The sequence below is a fragment of the Delphinus delphis genome, chromosome 3 (genome assembly GCF_949987515.2).
Source record: "Delphinus delphis chromosome 3, mDelDel1.2, whole genome shotgun sequence".
In the NCBI taxonomy this organism is placed as follows: domain Eukaryota; kingdom Metazoa; phylum Chordata; class Mammalia; order Artiodactyla; family Delphinidae; genus Delphinus; species Delphinus delphis.
The window spans coordinates 68229764-68253850 of NC_082685.1; the positions used below are offsets into that span (position 1 = coordinate 68229764).

General features: G+C 39.5%; 1 protein-coding gene across 1 annotated transcript in view; it reads right to left on the bottom strand.

Annotated features, from left to right (window-relative positions):
• MEGF10 (multiple EGF like domains 10) overlaps positions 1-24087 on the bottom strand; it is a 161389-nt gene that overhangs the window by 122223 nt on the left and 15079 nt on the right. Inside the window, exon 2 of the mRNA XM_060006961.1 lies at positions 999-1131. Within this exon, the coding sequence (XP_059862944.1) occupies positions 999-1114 (116 nt within the window). The 5' untranslated portion in view covers positions 1115-1131. The remainder of the gene's footprint in view (positions 1-998; positions 1132-24087) is intronic.

Consider the following 24087-nt stretch of genomic DNA (forward strand, 5'->3'; position numbering starts at 1 on the left):
CTCATCAGGATGCTGAGGGTGACAGGAAAAAGAGACCAAGAGTTTGATGTCATTGAACTTACAGCTATTACAAATATGTATTAATCTCTAGTACTTGACACCTTCTATTTGCTTGAACAACTTGCAAGTGCAATGTTAATTTTGGATAAAGATACACACTTTCCTAGGAATGCAAGTAGCACATGAGAGCACAGTAAACTGCATTTGACGGCACTGCAGTATCACTAAATGGTTTGTGCTGTTTCTGTGTTCCCAAAGGGACTATAAGATGACCTATTATTTTGTACTTCTGTATTTCCTACTGCAAATCACCTAGATCTGGATACTACATCATCTGCTTTCAAATAATCTATTCAACCTTGCCCTCCTCAATCCTGCACTGACTCTAGTTTTACTGGGCACAGTCCTTAGTGGTCTGCATGGCACTGGTTTCAAACTACCTTCCATCCTAGAACCCCACCCAATCACTGCCATCTACTCGTCTTATTCAGGTCTTCAAAGACATCTCAGGGGACAATACTTCCATGCAGCCTTGCCAGTTCCTCCAGAAATCATGTCTCCCTTTCAGGCCACCTACTGCACAATTTTTTATGCCATTCATTTCAACACTCTAGGATATTATTCCACACTGTCTTCCACTGCTCCCTCATTGGTTGCCATGCATAGGTCCAGTTCCACCAAATTACTGCAAACAGATACAGAGCAGGGAGAAGACCTTAGGGAGGTCGTTTTAATCAATCTATTAATGTTTTCCTTGGTCTTACAACTGCACCTTTGTTAGAATCAGTTAAGTATATCAAGTTTTCTTCACATAATATATAATATCTAAGACCAAGGTGAATTATACTATCTAATTATTACATATAACTAATGATTTTTACATATAAGTAATTTTATAATCTCTTCTCAAATTCTAATTTTATATATGGTACTGATAATGAGAGTACATAAAGGAATCTATCAGAAATTATTTCTCAGATTACTTTCAAAACCATTACCTTTCCCAGTGGCTACACACATTAGGGTCTTCAAGGTTCAGAGATGATGCTGTCCTGATCCAGTGGCATAACAGTATACAGATAAAGCCCAGGCATGAGTTCAAAGAAATAACCATTGTTTCTGAAGAACAACCTACAAGAAAAGAAATCCAAATTAAAGATGCGTTAAAATGACCCAAACAGAATTCTTCTGAGCACATCAACTATTCAGTACCAGTTGTTACTAGGGCTGAAACATGCATAACGAGTCTTGGATTTAAGATGGGTCACCAGCTTTCACGGTCCAGGACAGAGAGATATTTCTTAAGTTGTCAGGATGGTCACCATTTTGTAAATTACTAAAAAGTGCAAATCATCATTAATTGCCACCATAACAAGAGACCTTCTCTTCCATGCCAGCTAACATTAAAGGAATCTACCCAAACAGCTCAGAGCAACACAGTCTTCCAGATTCTCTCACCAGGCATATTTCCCTTCTGGAAGAAGAGGGCACACAGAGGAATCTGGCCTCATTTGTCCTAGAGGATAAATAATGAAACAGAAGCTCCATTGACTCAAGAGAGAGGCACCTCAGGCTTAAACTGAGAGTCATTCAATAATTCATTCAACGTACACTGAATGCCCACTCTATCCTAGGCACCGTGCAAACACTGGACATAAAACACACATCTAGTTCCTGTCCCTGCCCATCAAGATCTTTATAATTTAATAATTGTGATTTACATTTCTTATATTTAGTGCTTCTGTCTCCCCATCTGCTGAACAGAGACAAAACCAGCTGTTTTATAGAGGTTTCTACATAGGTGTATAGAAAAAAAGTGTAACGGTGTTTGGTGGTCAGTGTTAGAAAAAATGAACCTGGTATTACTATTGAGAGGAAGAAAGACCAAAAAGGAAAAACAATTAGCAACATATCTTCAGAAGAGTTAGGCCTGCAAAGGAGACAGAAGAAGAGGGAGGAGAATGTTCCAGGCAGAGGGAACGGAGGTGAGGGAAGGTCAGGCACACTTAGGGAGCTCAAACTAGCTCAGCTGGAGAAAGATATGGGGCGTATCACCATGGGTTTTATAAGACATTGCAAAGTATGTGAACCTCATCCGAGGATTACCGAGAGCTAGGAAAGGCTACAGGGTGACATTCGAAAGATCACTGGCTTCAGGGGGTGAGGGACCTGCAGGAGGAGACTATTAGAGGGAGGTCAGGTGAGACACCACTGCGAGTGAAATAAGGAAGTAACACTGGGGTTGCAGGGAACTGAGTGACTCTGGGAGTTTTTCAGGAGGCGAAATAGACAGGACTTGGTGATTGATGTGGGAGTAAGAGTGAGGAGGGATGCCTGATACGGCCCCTTGGGTGGAGGGTGAGCCCCTCATGGAGATGGAAGCACAGAAGCCCTCCTCCTGGGAGGCAGGGGAGGGCAGGGGTGTGGGGAACCTGGCCCTTAGTGAGGAGGAAAAGTTTGTCACACTATATAAAATGATTTTATATAATCATTATAAAAATGGACATAGAAATAGCTGATCCAGGATTTCCCTGGCGGTCCAGTGGTTAAGACTCATCGCTTCCAATGCAAGGGGCACAGGTTCAATCCCCGGTCAGGAAACTAAGATCCCACATGCCGGGAGGCCAAAAAAAAAAAAAAAAAAAGAAAACAAGCATTAGCCTGCTTGTTGGTAAACTGGTGAAACTAGTAACAACTGGTCAGATTATGGGACTAAGCAGTTATTTTCTGGGTGAGAGCTGGCATTTTGAGAATTTGTACTAATTTTCCACACCATGAGATTACCAGTTTTTAGTGTCTGGGAACCAAATTCATTGAATAATCATCTTGTGGTTTTAAAAGGTAAGTTTATCTTAAAACAAACAAATAATAAACAACAATATGGGCAAACACCTAACCTTAGGAAATAGTTTATCCTTCAGATTCCAGACAATAGATTAAACGAGGAAGTATTAAGTTCTTTAAAATCAAGATTGTTATAAGCACAAGTATATTAAGTATATTATGACAAATTACCTATCTCTGAATCCACAAAGGCTAAAACAAAAGAAAATGTTTGATTTGGAATAAGGAATAAAGGTCATGGATTTGTAGGATAATTAAAAGATAGTGTAAGCCACTATGAGAGGTAGTGAAATCTTTGAGAGATTTCAATCATTATGAAATAATTCCAACATATAAAGCATAAATGAGTAGCCAAAATATTGCTTATAAATTAATTCAAATTACTGATGTTTCTCACAGGCTAACCATCATGAAGTTGTAAAATCTGAAGCTTAACATTATATAATTAAAGAAGCTATGCTACTTAACAGAAATAAATACAAAGTAATGATGATGATGATAAACAATAACAGCTAACATTTCCTGACCTATTACTCTGTGCCAGGCACAGTGCTGAACCTTTTATGTGAATTACCTATTTAATCTGCACAGTAACTTACGTAGGTATTTTTATCATCCCCATTTCACAGTTAAGGACATGTAATATACTGTGCTGTTTTCCTCATCCATCAAAAAAAGTAAACCTTTTATATTTTGCTTGTAACAAATAAACATGGCAAATATCTCTCTGTCTCATTGCCTTATCTATGTCAGGTAAGTATTCTGTTTCAACGAAGCGTGAAATATGTATCTTAACTTTCATTCTTTCCTAAAGACAAAACAAGAGCTGGTCAGCAGTAATCTGCCAACTACTCACAAACAATTACCCCAAATTGGAAAGTTTATATCCTGAATCACCAACTCAGACTCAAACCATCCATTTCCCAATTAGAAATGTTTAGTCTGTAAAGTTGGAAATTGCTGGAAGCAATGAATCAAACTGCCAAGAAAAAGGAAGAGGCTGTGTTCTCTCTCTCTCTCTCTCTTTTTTTAATGAATTTATTTATTTATTTTATTTTTGGCTCCCTTGGGTCTTCGTTGCTGCCTGTGGCCTTTCTCTGGTTGCGGCCAGTGGGGGCTACTCTTCGTTGCAGTGCACTGGCTTCTCACTGCGGCGGCTTTGCTTATTGCAGAGCACAGGCTCTAGGCTCGTGGGCTTCAGTAGTTGCAGCACGCAGGCTCAGTAGTTGTGGCTCACGGGATTAGTTGCTCCGCGGCATGTGGGATCTTCCCGGACCAGGGCTCGAACCCGTGTCCCCTGAATTGGCAGGAGGATTCTTAACCACTAAGCCACCAGGGAAGTCCCTGTGTTCTCTTTTAATGTGAAAATTTTAGCGTTAATTTGGTATCTCTTTTTGTTTTGTACTTGATGCATGGCCCCGTGAAGGGTTTAACCTCACTAAGGGGATGGCAGAGAAAAAAGAAAAAGCAGAATTTGGTCACCTCCTTATTGCTTCTGAAATTCAGCACACAGAAAAATCAAACCGCACTGCAAAGTTGCCGGCGGCATTCATGGAAGGAAAAATATCAGTATATTTAAAATTGTATATATGTCACTCCGTCTCTTACTCCCAAAGCATTTTCCAAATCAAAATTAGAAAATTAACTGAGTTCTAGAATCATCTACATTAAAGTATAAAATGTTCAAAGCAAAAAGAATTGCTAAATCAAGAAGAAAGGATCGTGCAAACTCACATGAACTGATTAAAATCATTTGAGGAAATAATTCATATGTTATATTGATACATGGTAGGGGGAGAAGACATTTCCCAAATGTGCCAATGAGCTGTAAAGGAGTATAGAAATGAAATATTTCCCTATATTCAGAAACATGGGTGGTCCTTCCTTTTGTTTGTCTTGTCACTGATAGGCAATCAAAACAAGTGGGTAAGGCATTTCATATACCTTTTCCCTTTTTGATTTGTTTTCTTCTATAGGTTTTGATGAGTAAACGTGTGTACCTTTTTTCCTTTGTGTCTACCCTGAAGGAAAAAACTTCAATAAATATTTTTCTTCCTCATTTCTCTTTTAAGCTGTGCCATCTTGTCTGACACTATAATCTTAGAGCGCAAATGAAAACAAAACACAATCTTTAAAAAAGAGCATTATTTCAACTGAAAAAAAAAAAGGCAACACAGTGGTGATATGCTTCCTTGAAACAGACGTTCTGAAAATATTCAAAACTCTAAATTGGATATTGAGCTACCCCTACCCACCCAGTCTTTGCCTTCAAATAATTTGCCTCTTAAGTTTAACAAAATTTTAAATGTAAAAAAATAAAGAGACATTTGCATGAACCCCCTAGTGCCAAACTTGATTGCATTCCATATCATTCACTTAATTATTATGGAAAAATCAAAACAGAAAATCAGTACAACTGATGAGCATTGCTAAAGTGCTCCTATTAGAAAGAGGAAACACAGCAGGCAGAGTTAACTCTTACTGCCTACTGGGAAGGCAGGCTTTGCTTATTCTACTACAAAAAACTCAGTAAACAATCAGGTTGAATAAAATCCTTACAATGGATGAGTCCGAGTTGTGATGACAGGGAGTAGTTTCTTTATGAGTGTGTTAGGGAGAAATAAATAATGGGGCGTTGACTTGCTAATTTATTTTTGCAACAACAGAAGGATAAATGATTCCAGACAATTCTTTCTGGCTCTAAAATCTATTTCCTTATTAGAATCATTAAGTGCACACATAGAAATAACTTGGATGCCCTTACCCACTGTTTTTTCAAGCTCACTACTCTAAAATCCTCTCACAGTTCTCTCGATGAAAGTGATTTACTGATTAAGAACAGCCACATTCTCACAATTTCCCCCCTGGATACCAAGAGTCACCTAATCTACTGATCACTCTATCACGTTATCTGTAAAGGATGTACTAGCTTTACCATGAATCACTCAGAAAGGCTGCCCAGATGTGCTGTACGCTTCCTGGAGCTCTGAACCTGTGAATAGAGTATCAAAGGTCCAGCTTCAGGGTAGTCAAGATGTCAAAAGAGTAACGCTTGCTGGTTGCCCCAAGAACAACCTCAGACGACGACTTCCATGGAAATACTACTTCACCGATAAAAGGAATCCCTGAGGCACTGTCCTGATTTCTATTTTCACCACCCAAAGCTAGTTATTCTAATAGCGTATTAATTTACTCAAGCATAACTACACACTGGAAGCAGTAAAATGCTATCTATTTTCATCTGGGGATCCTCACATCATTTTGCTCACATCAAATACCACAACCAAGATATGCTTCTAAGTCAAACTAAATCATGTTGTAATGGCAGCCCCCCCAGCATTCCTTGGAAGCTTCTAATAATAAAAGTTAAATGAGTGTGGCTATTAACATTTAAAAAAAGAAAGGTATTCTCAAATCCTATTTTATAAACTTATAAGGATTTTATAAACAACCAAAAAAAAAAAAACCAACACATTAGCATGAAGTGGGTGTTTAATATCAGTTCTGGCATTCACTGAGCACTTCACATCAAGCAAAAACTGGGCAAACCCCTGAGGCTGCCAGGCACTGAGATACCCTGAGGGGCTCACACCACACGGAGAACAGCCACAACCGTTGGCCATCTCAACGCAGCAGGATGCAGCCACAATTAAGGATTAAGACTGAAAGAGCTGCTGGGGTAACACAGAGGTACAGCCTCACCTACTTAACCAGCCGCCCCACAGGTGTAATCTAGGTGACATTAAGGGAGAGTTTGGGGGAAGCCATGGTCACCCGCTCATCATCAACTCTGCAAAGTACTCTATGACATCCCTGTAAATCCATCTCCTACAACATATGGAAAAAAGTCCACAAACAGTCCTCACTAAGGATCTAAGTGCAAGCAACTGCGGGGAGTATTATGACTTATGAAGCATGGTCTCTAGCTTCAATAGTTCAAAATCTACTATGGAGGAAGATTATAAATAAAATATAATTATTTGACAAATGAGTCAATGTAGAAAGAATTGCCAGAGTTTTAAGAAGATAGAAAAATCGATGTGAGCAGTGAAGGCTCATGAAAGAGGTCAAACTTGAAAAGAAAGTTTCCAAAAGGAGAAAAACTAGAAATCACTGAGTGCCTACCTTGTACCTCGTACCTCACATGCATAATCTCACTGGCTGAGATTAAATGTTTCACCTGAAATCAATTAAAACAGAGCAGTGATTCGAACATGGCTGGCTGATGACTGCAACATCTGCGATCTGCCCTCAGCATCACATCAGGATTAAAGGAAGCCTTTGGGCAAATGAATACAATGGGGAGGGGCCACGAGGCAGAAGGAAAAGTGTGAGTCAAGCCTTGAGAGTGGAGAGCAGGAGGTCTTGTAAGGAATCTTGAGAAGCAGTGCTAGAAAGGAAGGAAGAGCCTCTTGATGAAGGGTCTGGAGCCCCAGACTAAAGAGTTCAGATGGTTTTATTCTGTCTGCAGTGGAATACACTTAAGTCTATGAGCAGGGTGCATTATTTGATGAAAGAGGTGTTCTGAAGATTAACACAGAGTAGGTGTTCAAAATCCAACCAAGGGATTGCCTCCTGGTGGTGAAGAAAGTGAGTGGAGATTAGTGTCTTCGGGTGTGACGTGGGATGCCTGTTCCAGGGTGGTAGCCTCAGGAATGGGAAGTATGTGAGAGAGCAATGAAAGAAAGAATTGGCAGGATTGGGACACATACTAGAAAACAGGGTTGATAACTGGGAGAGCTGTTCTGGGTTTAAGCCATTCTCAGTCCCAGTTATATTTTCTTGATTCAGTCTATTTTTATCTCCTACTGGGAAAACAATACACCTCTTCTTTATTAGAAAAAGACTTCAAACTTCAAAACTTCAAACACTACTTCTCATTCCAGAATTCAGTAAATAAAATTATATTGATTTTCCTAAACTCTCACAATTTAATATTCCTCAGTAATATTCCTACCTATTCTTCCCAACATGAAGATCTCTAATTTTTTTGGCCCATCCAACAACAAGCCCTTTATCCCTTTTATAAGATACACTCCTTCTTTCCCTTTTTCAACAGCTATGATTTGCAGCACTCATTATACCCTATTGCTGTAGCCAGCCTCCCGGATGACCTCCAATGAATTCTGTCTTGTGTAAACCCTTCTCACAATGAATAGACTTATGTAACCAATAGGATATTGCAAAACTGACAGAGTATAACTTCCAAACCTAGGTCATCAAAGGCGTTGCAGTTTCCATCTTGCTTTTTGGATCACCATTCTGCAGGAAGCCAGCTGCCATGTCATTAAGACACTCAAGCAGCCCTATAGAGAGATGGGCATAGTGAGGAACTGAGGCCTCCTGCCAACAGCCATGTGAGTGGATCCTCCAGCCCCTGTCAAACTTTCAGAAGACTGTAGTCCCTGCTGAAATACCAGCTACAACCTCATGAGACCCTGAGCCAGACCCACCAACTAAGCTTCTCCCAAATTCCTGATCCACATAAATTATGAGATAATAAATGTTTGTTGTTTTAAGCCACTAGGTTAATTTGTTACACAGCAATAGATATCCAATATGCCTATATTTCAATATGTCTATACCAAAAATATTTTGACTTCCAAAATAGCTCTCAAAAATGCCTGCCATTTAGTTGGCATCTTCAGTATCAGTTGTACACAAAAGAAACCACCTGCAATGCTTCTGAAATCTTTTCTCTACATTAGAACTCCTGGCAAGAGCCCATCAACTTCTAATTGCACTTCGACTTATTGCGTCCCTAGAGGCATGACCTCACAATACCTGTGTTTTAAGGTGCATCTGCTGCTTTTCCACACAAAGCACTGTCCCAAATTATCCTGCCATTTATCCTTAACCATTTAGCATCTGACTATCCAGAAGAGTTGATCTGCTTCACAGCTTGGAGACTTCATCACGTGCTCTGTGCAATGTCATTTGTAAAATATTAAATGAATGGATTCTAGACTTTTCCATAAGTTAATTTTTCATCTACAAATACATGTTCCTTTATTCCTAGTCTTCTGTGATTATCTTTGATTAGATGGCATATAAAATTTAATTATTTCATTTTGTTAACTTTTTATTTTAAAATAATTTCAAATATATTTGAAAGCTACAAAAATAGAACAAAGAGTGCCCTTCACCCAGACGCACTAGTTGCTAACACTCTGCCACATTTACTTTATCACTCTCTATCTACATACACATATATAGGCAATATATATACACATTCTTTAACCATTTGAGAGTAATTTGTACATATGAAAATACTTCTAAATACTTCAATTTACATTTTCTAAAAAGAAGAATGTTCACCTATGTGTAACCCAACTGTCTGAGGAAATTTAACACTGATGCTAAAGTACGATGTAACCTTAACCTAATTCAAATTTCATCAACTGTCCTAATAATGTAATTATTTTAACAATGTTTCACATAAACATAGTTCAAAGCCTTTGCTGAAGAACAAACATTTGTTTTCTCAATCAGCAGACATTGATCAGGGACATTTCCGCCCTCCCAGAATTTCTAATCTAATGTGAGAGCCCTATCATGTGGATAGTAATAACAAGGCAATAAAAATTATGATTAGGGTCAAAAGAGGTTACAAAGTAAGTATGGAAGTTAAGAAAGTATTTCCAGCTGGAGAGTGGGGATAAGAGCATATTGAGGGCTGTGCTGGGTAGATGGAGCAGGGGAGGTTGCACCCAAAGGAACGAGTAGGAGCAAAAGCAAGAGAAAGCAGTTTCCCAAAGGGAAAAGCAAATGGGCAAGGCTGTCTGGAGCACAGAGTAGAAAATCAAGTGAGTAGAAAAGGAATTTTAGAGCCAGGTCAGGAATGGCATTGAATATCATGGTTTAAGATTTACTCAAGTTAAAATATCCAAACACTTCATGAGACCTCAGGCAGTCCAGGAATAAATGTGTATAAGAAAAATGAACTAGAAAATAGAACTTGATCAGCCCAGAAAGAAAGGGAGACTATTGTTTTTTGTTTTCTTTCAACCAACAATACTAATTAAAGAAGCTGGACATTTCAGGTTTGACCAATATCCTGACACAGTACAAGCAGGAAAAAATCCAATGGAAACAGAATGAATGACAAAATAAGGCAATTTCCTTTAGAAAGGAAAAGTCAAATTAAAGGGTAAGAGGAGAAAATATCAGTAGAATTCTCTGATGTGCAGCAGGATACTTTGAGTGTCTCAGCATCTTAGGTCTTTCCTTGCACGCAGGGCTGGTGGGAGGACAGAACAATAACAGGAAGCCCAAGTATTTGCACGGTCCCTCTCCTCTCGGGCAGGTCCGTTTCAATGGTGCATGCTGCTATAGTAGGAAAGATGACGACGTTCATCTGCCCCCATCACTGGCATGACAAGGGGGACCTGCTCGTCCAACTCTAGGTCATTGTGCTAACCCTCAATTCCTGAGACACTCACCATTAGGCACAGCTGAGCAATCTAAGTCAAGCCTTACTTTCCTCAAAGATCATTTCTTAGAGAAGAAAACAGAGGAACACAAACCCCATGAGGAAAAGAATTTCTATGGAACCAAGATTTTAGAAAATTCTCCTGTCAGTTGCATCTATCTAGATTCTATTAAGGCAAACACACATACACACACACACACACACACACACACACACATATACCATTCCTCTATTTTTAATACTTCATAACAGGCCATATAATTGAAGTGTTTTTTTTTAATTTTTTTTTAATTGAAGTTTTTAACATTCATTTGGCTCCCCAAAATTTTCCAGAGCACTACACATATCCTGGGTTCCACAGAGCATTTGTGCTAAAAAATAGAACAGAAAGTTACAGTTTATGGTTTTATGGAATCCAGTCAAAATCCTTTCGTTTTATGAACGGAATAACTGAAGGCCCAAGTTAGGATGACCTGACCATGATCACGGAGCTAGTCTGTGGGTGGTCTGACATTAGATCACAGAACTCAGGTTTCTTAACTCCAGTCAAATTATTAGTACCTCTCCATCAGGTATAACAGTCATAGTCTTCCTAAAATAATACTCCATCTGTGCATTGGAGCCTCTTGAAATGCAAATTCATTCAACGTTAGATTCTTCAAGTGACCAAGCAACTTCCTGGTCAAAACTGAAAATGTGAATTAGAAAGTACATAAGGTATTTCCATGTTTAGACTGTACAGATGTTGCAAATAATCAGTGACAGCGGAACTCCACTGCCATTCTTCCCAGGGTTACTCAGCTCTGAACCACTAATCCAGACCAGGATGCAGAATGACCACAGACATCTCTAGCTGCAGGCATTGCCACAAAAGAGTCTGGACACTTTTATCCACATGGTTTTAAGCCCACATGGGCAAAAGCTTTGAAGATTTGGGATAAAATGTGAGGAAATTGCTGAGGAAGTGTAAGTAGGCAGAAGATAATTACTCAAAGCTGCACTTGGCAGGACATCCTGGAGAAAATGCTGGAGCTGCCATCTCTCCCACTTCCGCTTCCTCACCAACAGCATCTATGTGCAAATATAAGAAGCCACAACCCAAACCCCAACTTTATGACTCTTAAAAATAGGGCTTTGTTTTAGTAGATGAAGTGCCACATGCTGAAGCAGCAGCACCACTTCCTGTGGTATCGAGACAGATCTTTTATTCAAGAATTGACCCTGTCTGACCCTGAATAATAGTTTGAGAACAACCCTGAATAATAGTTTGAGAACAATCGCATATTGACAGGAAAGTTAAGAGCCATTCTCCATACTACTTCCTTCATTCACATTATCCATAACACTCTCTTCTGATTTCCCTGTATCTTATTTGTCCTTCTCTGTCATTTTTAGGGAAATCCAGGATCTGGATGGCACGGGGACAGGAAGGTATAGCGACTGACGTTCTAGTCTGGCTGAGTGTCAAACTTTGATCACTGATGGGTCACTGATTCGCTCTCGCTTTACTTCCTGTTCAGACATATCAGTCAGGAAAGCAGTTTAATGGCAAGGAGACTTAAAATGAGAGTTGTATTTTCCATTTGCCTTTCTTATAAACCTCGAGAATGCCTATGGTTCATCGATTTTTGTGTGAAGATGGCCGTCAGCAGGATGCTGGTCCAGTACCCTAATTTCACAGATGATGATGCTGTGATCCAGAGAAATTACATGTATGCCCAAGGTCACAAACCTATTTCATAAATAGCTTCTCCTTAGCCTAATAGTGGACCAAAATGCAAGATCCTATCAGTTTATCTTGCACAATATTCTGAATTGCTACACACAAAGATAATAAAGACAAAATTTTTTTTTTTTTTTTTTGCGGTTGATGCCAGTCTTAACAGAATACAAATATACAAGTTATAGGCCCTGGGGTTCTTATAAAAGTTTAACTCTAAAATATTGACAAATGGCCAAGACTTTAATCAGGTAACTCGTGAATGCCCTTTCTCATTCCAAGGAGGAGCAGCTCACCATGAGTTATGTCCACCCAATCTCTGCATAGAAGGAGCAGAGTGGACACAGCCTCATAAAAGTTTTGCTAATGGCTGAGGCAAAGGAGTTAATGAAAGGTAAATGGACATTCCCCCAATTCCTCAGCGCAATGATTCCTTTTTGGTTCTTTGTGATGTCCCTGGTACTTAGAACAGCACCTCACAGAGAGGAGGGCAAAAGAATGAATGAGGAACAAATGAATGAATAAATAACTTTAAAGAATAATAAAGTATAGAGAAGAGTCAAGTATGTAGACTTGAATAAAGAATTTAAGTAAAGAAAATTAGTTTAAAGAAGAAAAAGGTTTGTGTCTGGTAGGACTTCTCCAGCAAGATTTGGAATTGGTAAATTGAACTAATAAAAATCTGTTGAAAATACATATATTTCAAATTATGGGTTTTTCCAGAACTAATAATTTTTATGTACTATGAGTCCATTGTACATCTCTTATATAACTTAAAGTACCTTTTATTTTTAAAAAATTCTGGGGGAGGACTTTGTTACTTTGAAATGGGGCATAATTTTACAACTCTTATGGGCATTTTAATTTTTCTCTCTCATTCTCAGCCAAATATGCTTGATCTTCTTATGGGAAATGTTTCTCATTAATTTATTTTTCATTATTTTTTAGGGCTTAAGGCAATTTTCCAATGGCAAAATCACTGCAAGAGTCGTTATCTCTTACTGCAAGTATTTATAATCTTTGTATATTCTAGGATGATTTTATAATTATTTTTTAACATAGCATTTGGCGATTTTTACCTGCTTTCCAATGTACTTTTAAATTCATTTTCAGTCCAACTGTATCTACTTAGTATGGTCCCAGCATTTTAAGTTGGTTATCACTTTTATATCTTACCAAAAACTTCTATCAGGAATGAGGAAATGGCCAGTATTTTTTTGGGGGGGGGGGCTCTTCCTGAGTCATTAAGTTTTTAATTTTATTTTAACACTGGAATACAAAATAAAGAGTTGAGAAATATATGCCTCTATCATTTATTATTAACTTAGTTTCATTCCTCATTCTAACTACAGCAATAAACAGTTCTGTGGTATTGGTCCTTTAGTTTGACCTTTTGTTGTAAAGATAAAGTAGGTTTTAAAACCAAGGCCTAGAACCACTAACTTTTGACTAGTTTTTCAGTTTGATCAATTTATCCTTTTTCCAATTAATCTCCAATTCATCCTCCATGCTGCCACCAACCCTCTCAAAACACATATGAGAACATCACACTTTCATACTTAAAACCTTTTGAGAGCTTGCCTTTGTGGTAAAGCCCAAACTGAGCCTTATCACCCAGCAAATTCCCACAGGTATATATCACTTCTAAATATCACTTGAGCAATCCTTGCTACTTGAATTTCCCAAAATATTACACGTTCTCACTCCTCTATGTCTTTCCCCATGCTGTTCTTTCTTCTTGGAATGCCCTTAACTATCTGGTCAACTTAATTCTCACTAGTTCCTCAAGAATCAAAGGTTACTTCCTCTTAGAAGAGCTCCCAGGCCAACCTAGACATCCTTCTTCTTTACCCTCATAACCTCTGGGGCATCCAGGGAGTAGATGATGTGGACTTTGTCAGAGTAATAACACACACTATTTTATTCACCATTTTCTTATTCATCTCTCCACTAGCTGGTAAACTCCCTGATATCAAAAGAGTACACTGTTCATCTTTACATATTCTTACCACATATGGAGGGCTCAATAATATTTCAAGATTTTATCCCATTTAATTGCTAAACTATACTACTACAAAGGGAAATCCTGGAGTTGAAATAAAATGATTACAATACTAGTGAATATAAACATAGGAAAACAATTAAACCTTTGCTAGAAAAGTAGTTGTTCAAAATTAGAGAAAAAAATTATGTTGTTTATATAGAGAACCTATGGACACTTTCAAGGGCTTAATTAATAGTTATTCTGTAAATTCATTTAAAAGCTAAAGGTTTTCTTTTCATTGGCATTCCTTTATTCTCAGTAAGCACCCCTGCTCACACATAGCTACATCTGGTCATGATTTTTGTAGACCTATATTCATCTCAGCTGTGGGCAAAGTGAGGTGACCATGAGTATACATTTGGGAGCAGTAAAGAGAGGGACCAGGATGCGCTGGGATTCACGCAATATAAGTAACAAAGAAAGGTACAGCAGTCAGGGGCAAAGGAGCAATGGAACCAAGCTCTCAATGGCAGCCTTTTGCTGTGCTAAGAACTCTTGGGAAGAGTTGAGTCCCCATGGCTGAAGAGCACAATTCCTAGGGCCTTTCTGTGTGGGCTGGTAGAGGGACCCATCCCAGCAAACTTCATCATAAAAACAATGTCTGGGAACACACCAGAACAAACCCTCAACAATTAGCAGATTATTACAGTCTACAGTAACTGAAGGACCACCCTGCTTCGACGCGTTCATGAAGTGCAATATAAATATAGTTTAGAAAAGGGAAAGTTTATATTATAAAGTCATTTTAAATATATCCTTGAAATATAGAAAGGAAAAGAACTTTAGGCTCCATTTTTTTTTTGTTTTTTTTTTGCGGTACGCGGGTCTCTCACTGTTGTGGCCTCTCCCATCGCGGAGCGCAGGCTCCGGACGTGCAGGCCCAGTGGCTATGGCTCATGGAACTAGCCGCTCCGCGGCACATGGGATCTTCCCGGACCGAGGCACGAACCCGTGTGTCCCCTGCAACGACAGGCGGACTCTCAACCACTGCGCCACCAGGGAAGCCCTAGGCTCAATTTTGAGAACTACCTAAGGCCCTTGATGGTCTTTAATGAAGGTCACATTGTGATACAAGCAAAAGAAGATTTTAATGGACCCCGAATGTACATGTGTCATACATTACCCAAATAAGGAAAGAAAATGAAAAGCACAGGTGGGCATAAATGCACACCAAGTATAACGCTAAGAATAAATAAATAAACTGTAACATTAACATCAATATAGTTACAGGTTTCATGGTGATTAATACCTTTACTTTCAAGCAGATTCTAATAACTCTTTAAGGGCAATTTGAACCAAAAAAGCTAAAGGTATTTGAACTGAAGCCATGAGTTCTGAACTCTGCAGGGCCACAGGCTTTGCAATTTATGACATTTCTTAAAATCTCTTCCCTTCCTCCGTTCTTGATCTTTTAAATGTCATTTCTCTTTTGCCTTTATTATAAATACCCTTCCTTGACTCTTTTTTTTAATTTCAAAATCTCTAATAGTAGTATCTTCATTTTATCATAAATATTGGAAACTACAGGCAGCACAAAGCATTCAAGATTAAGTTGACCCCATCATACTGAATACCTTAATTTCCTTCTTATGAATAAGTCCCTATAAACTATATTACTGTCATTTGTTCAAGGTTTTAAACTTTCTAATCGTTTAATTTTAAAAGGAAAAATAAAATATAATGGATTTAAACTATACATGAAGCCTATCTCAATTGAAGAATCTATGGAGGATGGAAAAAGTTTCCTGCATGGATTATATTTTTCTTGCTCTGCTAATTTGAAAGGGTCTATGATTAATTTCTATGATTCCCTTGGGTCAACATGTACGCCTCCCTAACTGTTTGAAATTCAAACCATTACATAAGCTTCCTGTCAACTTATTTCTCTCTTTGCAATAATTTATTCTCTCATTCCATATCTAATTAATGATGTTTTCAGGACATAAGTAAAAATATTCTTTGGTCTTTTCACTAAAAGCTTCATAGAAATCTCTGATGGAACCAACTCTCCACATCCTTCATCTGTATGTTACCTTGTGCTGCTGGTCATCTTTTCACATAACCAACCCCCCTCCTCATCTAGACTACAAGCTCCTTGAAGGCAGAGTCCATGTCTTTATCTTGTCTTTATTCCACTCCTCTTTGATCTCTACTTCTCTCCCCATCGGTAAGAATATAACAGATGTTCAATAAACGGCTGTTAATTGAGATAGGTCAAAACTTGGGGCCGTGGGGCATGCAACATCCACATTGTTTTCAGCAGTGATCTGAGAGGCTGAAGAGTAGTCAGGGGATTGTATCCTGTGAGTCACAGACAGTTGATATGAGTCTAGAGGCTTGAGGTGAGAGATTAACAACTGAGAACGGCATCCACACCTGGGGAAAACGTCCAAGTAACTTTGAGAAACCATCCCTGAAGTGATCTGTTCCACCAGGAGGTGGCGCTTTAGCTCAGGACCACTCTGCTGGCCAAGTTTCCACTTCATCCGAAAGGTATCTCTCTGAATTTATAGAAACATTTCCCCAGCAACGGAACGGGAACTAAAACATGAGCTGTATCATCCCAGAAGATCTTGCTATTGTTAAGGAAAATATAAGAAAACTAATAGGAATCTTATTTAAAGAAAAGCTTTGCTTTTCCAGCAACTGAATAATCCTTGCAACAGTCTTCCCTTGAACCACAGGTCTTTCCTACTGTACCTAGGAGGTCTCACTTTTTGATGCAAGGTGTACATAGAGATAGTTTCTTAAAACAAATTTTAATGTGGTAAGGTCTGTGGGCACGTGCCTACTTTCATATTTGGCAAGAAATATGTTTGACATCAATGGCAGAAAATGTCTAAATGGATAAAGGTAGTAAAAAAGTGATTAGGTGTCATTTGAATAAACAAATATGGAGTGCCATTAACATTAGTATCCCTTTCCATGTATGTGTGTGTACAAATGTTAAATACATACAAACTGCTTGTTCAAGGCTGATTAGATGAGCAGGTCAAGTTTATGCTTTTTTAATACCTGGGTTGAAATTAAATTAAACCTTGATTATGCTCGATGAATCATCTGCTTCATTGGATTAGATTAAGAGGGCTAAATTTAAGAATATAATCAACTAGAAATTCTCTTGGTAATATCCTGAAAAACTCAAAATTATGCATTAGGAGACAAGGGTATGAGTCAATAATTTTATAAAATGGGATCCAGGGCCTTTTCAAAATACTTAAGCATCTCTATGCTTATGGCCACACTGGATTAGAAACAAGTAAAAAATCATCTCCATGATATAAATGCTGTTTCCAAATCTACACTATCCAATAGAGTCATGTAGAGACATATCAAAAATGGGCAGAGCACTTGGCTGTCTTTCCCAAGAGCACCAACGATCACATAGACGCAGCTCTAAACAATCCAGGAAGCTCTCCAGAGAGTTTCAAGCCATGTTCTCTTACTATTGAGGACACACACTTTTTCTACCTGGCCCAAGTTATTAAATTCTTAGATTCATTTTCTCCATGATGAGCCAGACTCATGTTCATCATTAAAAAAGAAAGAAGGGAAAACAACCTTAATGAAGACATTTGCCTTAGAAACTGCCACAATCAAAGACAGACCTTTTCAGATATAATTAAATCTTTTTCCAAGATAATTTATCTTATTAAAATATGGTAATTTACCATAGTTTCAGGTTATTTGAAACCTTTCTAGGATTGAAAGCTGAAGTTAATTTCTTGCTATAAGCAGTAGAATTTGGACCAAAGAGATTCAGGGAGCATTTTATATTCACACAAGCACATAAAAGTTAATAAAACGGTTTATTTTTATCCAAAGTACTTAAAGGAATCTGATGGTACCCCAGGAATCTGCATATGCTTCAGTATTGGAGTGCAAAGGGCAGACCAGAAAGAACAGAACTGTCCCCACCAAAACTGAACCAACCTGTCCCTGTCAGCACCCTAGGCTGATAAAGACTTAGGAAGAAAGCTCTTGCAGAGATGTCATTTTTGATGACATCAGGATGCCCAATTCAAAAATCAGCATGATTGGAGGTTTAATGAGGCACTTTGTTATTCCCTGCAATAAAAAATAGAGACAGAGTTCTTCAGGCTTAATTACCACATCTGTTATTAGGCACTTTACCGTGATTGACTGGAGTGTATGTCGGACACGGTGCCAAAAAAGCCTCCCCATGAAAGCAGCTTCCCTCTCGCTGTCTGAATGGCAGCGGCCTATGTTACAACCAGGATTTCCATGGCAAACAAGCAAAGCCTGGAGTGCACAAGCCCCCGAGCCAGCTGAAGGCATTTTTCCTGGTGCCAGTTAAGCTGGGAGCAGGGCCTGGGCCTCTCGCTCTGAATTCTGCTTCTCTCTCCTTCAGGCTCCACCACACTTGCCTGCAGCCCATGATAAACAGGCACAATGGGGAGAGGAAGGAGCAGGGCAAGACCAGGAGGGGCCCAGTTCTGGCTTTGTTGTGGTGCCTACTTGCAGACATTCAAATTAGGAGTTATGATGGGATGCTGCAAATGAGATGCATTTGCTAGCTCCCAGACTAATTATGACTTTAAAATATGCAGCTAATATCCAATACCAGAAAGGTGCTTTCTCAGGATACCAGTTCCTTGGATGCCTTGGGCTCTATGAACCAACCACCAAATTGGATTTTAGGAACTTAACATCTCATCCTATAACATATGTATTAGAGAAACTTATTGCCATTGCTCCTGTCCCCAGTAAAGCTGTTCACTGATTCCTTCAAGTCTGTGTATGGAGGCCAGTGGGGATCTACTAATTAAACTGCAGTTCATTTGAAAAGAGTTGCCTTTAAAAAGTACGCCATCATTCAACTTTTTAAAACTGCAAAAATCCAGACACCCACAGCTCTCTGTATCCCTGTGCAGGCAGTAGCACGGGGACAATTACTAGCACAGAAAACCATTCTTTAGACCAGATGTATAAGCAGGAAATCTCTTATTTGAACACATGCCAGGTAGGGAAACAAACCAATACTCAGCTAACCGGAGTTGTCTCAAGTAAACAGAGGCCCAATGCTACAGAAGTCGTGACATATGGTTGTAACATAAGAAATGAGAAAAGACTACAACATATATACCTTGTAAATATTCTTGTGGAACAATCAAGTGTAAAGAAGAATGTCCTTGAGGGCTTCTCTCTCTGTGTGTTTAATTTGCTCTTCGAGGATGAGATTGTATAAATTTATGATGCACTCCCCAGTCGCATTTTTATACCAAGCAATATCCATGGTGTTTTGATGTGTGGTTACTATCAATGGTGCTTTGTGCATAGAATATAACCCAGAAATAACAGTGAGTAAAGTATGAGAAGTTGGCAAGCAGGAAAAGAATTTTCTACGCTGTAAGAAGAATCAGAGCAGCATTTATTAAAAATGAAAGGAATGTATGGTGTTTTCTAAAAAGGAATGAAAAATTTAAAAAGTCATTGTCTATACACTTGGAGGCATTTCAGATATGGAACAACTTTTTCTGTCCTTGGGGTAGAGACTGAGTGTCAATTCCCTAGAGGTTTGCAGCTAAGATCTGCCCACTTTTCAACAATCTTTCCAGCCTGAGGGGAAAAAATGAGCTTTAGGAAATAAATCTCAGACTTCTCAGACAAATGGCAGTCCAGTTTGGTGTCATACACTTCCTGCAAGTCGTGATTGCTAAAGGGCCCTCTCATATTCCCCAGACTTCTGAAATATGGCCTTTCTCTCCTCAGCCCCTATAATACAAATGATTGAGGTCCTTTTCTAACTAAGCCTTTCCCTTACTCTCTCTTTTCTCTTTATCCACAATGAGCCTTTGTGATCCCTTATGAAGAGAAGAGAGATGACAGAGCAGGGTGAAAGTGAAATCAACCAATTCTGAAATTATGTCAAGTCCATCTGCCAACAACAACAACAAAAGAGTTATTTCAAAGCAAAATTCCTTCAAAAGATAAAATTACACAAGTAATGGTTTTTGTGGTATTACAGAGAAAGGAGCTATACGTTAAAATATCTAAAAGCAATTTGGCAGTGACTTCTTGGATATGACACCAAAAGCACAAATAACAAAAGAAAAACCAGATAAACTGGATTTCATAAAAATTTAAAACTTTTGTGCATCAAAGGACACTATCAACAGAGTGAAAAGGCAACCCACACAATGGGAAAAAGTACTTGCAAATCATACATCTGATAAGGGATCAATATCCAGAATATGGAAAAACAAAAACTCCTACAACTCAGCAACAATAAGATAATCAACCTAATTAAAAATGGGCAAAGAACTTAAATAGACATTTCGTAAAGAAAATACACTATTGGCCAATATGCATAGGAAAATGTGTTCAACGTCACTAATCACTAGGAAAATGCAAATCAAAACAACGAGATACCCCCTCCACACCCATGAGGATTGCTATTATCAAAAAAAAAAAACCCAGAAAATCACAAGTGTTGCTGAGGATGAGGAGAATTTGGAACCTTGTGCATTGTTGATGGGAATGTAAAACACTGTGCTGCTGTAGGAAAGAGTATGGAGTTTCCGTTAACTAAAATAATTAAACATGGAATTACCATATGATGCAAAAATTCCACTTCTGGGTATATACTCTAAAAGAATTGAAAGCAGGGACTCAGACAGAGTTGTATACCAATGTCATAGCAGCATTATTCACAATACCCAAAACGTGGTAGTAACACAAATGTATATTAATGGATACATGGATAAACAAAATGTGGTATATCTATACAATAGAATACTATTCAGCCTTAAAAAAGAAGGATATTCTGAAACATGCTACAACATAAATGAAACTTGAAGGCATTATCCTAAGTAAAATAAAGCAGACACAAAAGTGTAAATATTGTACAATGTCCCTTATATGAGGTACCTAGAGTAGTCACATCCACAGTCAGAAAGTATCAATAGAAGGGTGGTTGCCAGGGGCTGGGGACACAGGAAAACAGGGAGTTGCTGTTTAATGGGTGCATAGTTTCAGTTTGGGAAGATGAAAATGTTCTGCAGATGGATGGTGGTGATGGTTGCACAATAATATGAGTATATTTAATGCCAGAGAATAGTACACTTAAAAATGGTTAAAATGGCAAACGTTATGCCTATGTTATCTCAGTTTTAAAAAAGAAATAACTAGAAATAAGCCAAATTCTAAGGAGTAAGTAACAAATATCTTCCCAAGAGGTAGGGGCTTCTTGTTTGCTTCTTATTTTACCTGTCTGCATGATTACAACACACATCATGCATTCTTCCACGGATCACGCATGGACCTGTAATCTAGTCTCTAGAACTCAAGGGTGGAAGGAGGGAAACATCAGCAAACATAATAACTTCTGTGTGATCCTGCGTCAGCCAAGTGTCGCCAGTGCCTTCTCTGCCGGGGGTGGGGCGTGGAGGGAGGTGGCAGAATGTAACCTCTCTGCCCTCCTAGAGAGCTCTAAAACAGATCATAATTCCTCCAGAACCAACAAACAGAAGCCAAAATGGACAATTGAACTCCCTCTCAACTTTAAGCAAATGGAAACCAAAGAGCATCCAACATTTGGAAGCCACCCTGCTTGTCAGAATCCCAGCTTTTCACTGTCTGCCTGAATTCAAAACTCCAATTCACTTGTTTAACTTGGAATGAACTTAGGGATGTTGACTTGTGTGCAATTTTTACTTTCTCAGAGAAGTTCTAAGGAATTTGAGGTTTTGGAGTACCTTGCCTTCCTCGATTTCAATTCTAAATTCCTCAACTTGGACTTTCTGGGTCAAATCGAAGTAGCTCTGCTTTGGGGTTTTATTCTCCCCCCCTCCCACTCCTCTAATGGCTAATGAAGTTAAGATGATACAAAACAATGCTTTTTTGAGTACAGAATGCAGATCTCAATCCCTTCTGGCAGGTACTCCTACAGACCAGTTGTTATTTATAATACCTATAAGGGAGAAAAGAGATTAAAAGATCAAGTCCCGCTGCACTTCCCCACAAAGCCGGCCACAGCTGTACCAGGGCTTCCGAGCAACTGGTCGGCAAGGAGACAGCAAGCCTTCTGTTGTCCTGTCGGGTCTGCTCAGGTCACCGCATGTGGTGTGGATTAGAGAATCCTGGCTCTCTGTTACCCAGAGGGGCAGGACTGGGCTTTCCACACCACACTCCCAAACTGGGTCTCTGTGCCATCACTGGACACTCTTTCCAGGGTCTCTTGGGGAACATCAGCAGATATCAGATTTTAAAGGTTAACAATTCCTTTTTTTTTTTTAAATTTGTGTGTAAATTTTTAAAAGAGAGACACACAGAGAGAACAATTCATTTTTACCCGTTTTCCTGAAGATCTGTTATAATGGAGTAGAAGAAAATGTATCCATTATGGATAGAAAAAGGTAGTTTAGATTCGGTCTGAAGTTAGCTATAACCGGGGACTTTGCTAAAGTTGTGCTTTAAGCTCCACATGTTGGAGCCAGGCTGCACCAAAACCAGGAGCCAGCGCAGAGGAAGAGCCTCACAAAGGCAGCTGTCCCCAAACTCATACTCGGCTTCTCCAGGGCAGAGAAGGGGCAGAAGGAGCAAGCTCTGTACGTCACATGGTTGTGCTCCCTCCATTTGGTGTCGAGCCCCGTGGCCACTGCGAAGCTGCAGCTCTGCTCAGGGTGCTGCCAGCAGTGAGCCTCACCCACCCTAGTCTCACCCACCTGTTCAGCTGCACCCTGCCCTCCAGACACGCCCCAGAGGCTTCCCGGTTGAGGCCATGGGGTTGCAAAGAACCTTTTTGACCTCTTCATCTCATAAATAAGGAATCAGGCATGAAAGCGTTTTTTACGTGTCTACGATCAAACGGTGGCAGACGTGGATCTCAGATCAAGAGCTTTTGGCTCCAGGTGCATGGCTCAACCCACCATTCTGGGCCACCTAGTAGAGCTCTAAGGGGAGGTACACTCCCTCACTCTAGAAGCATTTATTTGTTTCACCCAAGGCCATGCGAGTATATATATATATATGAATTAGTGACACTGACCTTGAGATTGACATCACTGTTTATGCTTTTCATTGGCACCAAGATGAGAAAACACAAAAAACTACCTCAAAATGATACAATTCTAAAAGTGGGCAGCTACGCTCATGAGTAATGCTGGAATTTCAAACTTGGGTGATTCCACCATCTCCCACAAGTCAGCATAAAGTACATTTAAGGTAAAACTTGAACCACATCAATGAAGTGAAACGTACCAAAAGTCAGTCTCTCCTTAAGCAATTTTGCTTCATCTGGACTTCTTTCCTCTAAACATGGTGTCCCCACTGGGCCTTCAACAATGATCTTGAAGCCTGACCCTGACAACCCGCAGGCATCTTCACTCTCCCTAGCTGCTCCGCTGCCAACAACCGCTGGGACACAGAGAATGGGTGGTACAGTCACTGCACACGGCTTTTTCTTTGTGGGCACAGTGGCCAAAGCCTGGCAGAGGTCGTCTCCTCACGTCTCGGGGAGCACACCATGGACGAAAGTGCACTCTGGTTACCAGTAGACACTGAAGAGGTTTGCTCTGCCTAGGGTCTCACTTGTGATGGATCCAACTCCTAGACAGAGACTGGGAAGCTGCTTTTGTTTTGTTTTAACGAACTCGTTCTTAGAACTCAGTGAAAAACTCACCTGGCTTCTGAAGCCCTGTATTTACTGACTGACACTTTGTCCTGAAGATCTGCCTGTCAGGCCGTGGTTGCCATCCTCCTCAGCAGTGGAGCCTGACACATTCCCCATCAAAGGAAACAGACTGGGCACGTCAGCCACTAACCCATGAAAACACTGTGGTCTCCCTTATGTGCCAGGGAATGAATCTACCTGTCACTGCGGCCTTAATGACATAGCCTCATTTTCACAAAGAATACAACCTAGCCAAGAAATGAAAAATGTTCTTCCAAGTTCCCCAACTAGACAAGAGTTTCCTTAGATCAAGCTATAAGAAATCCTCTGTGGATAGAGAGAGAGGTAATGCCTCTGTCTGCCACACCTTAACTCTGCAAATTCAGAAGGAGCAGAGTTCTGTCCTTTAAGGA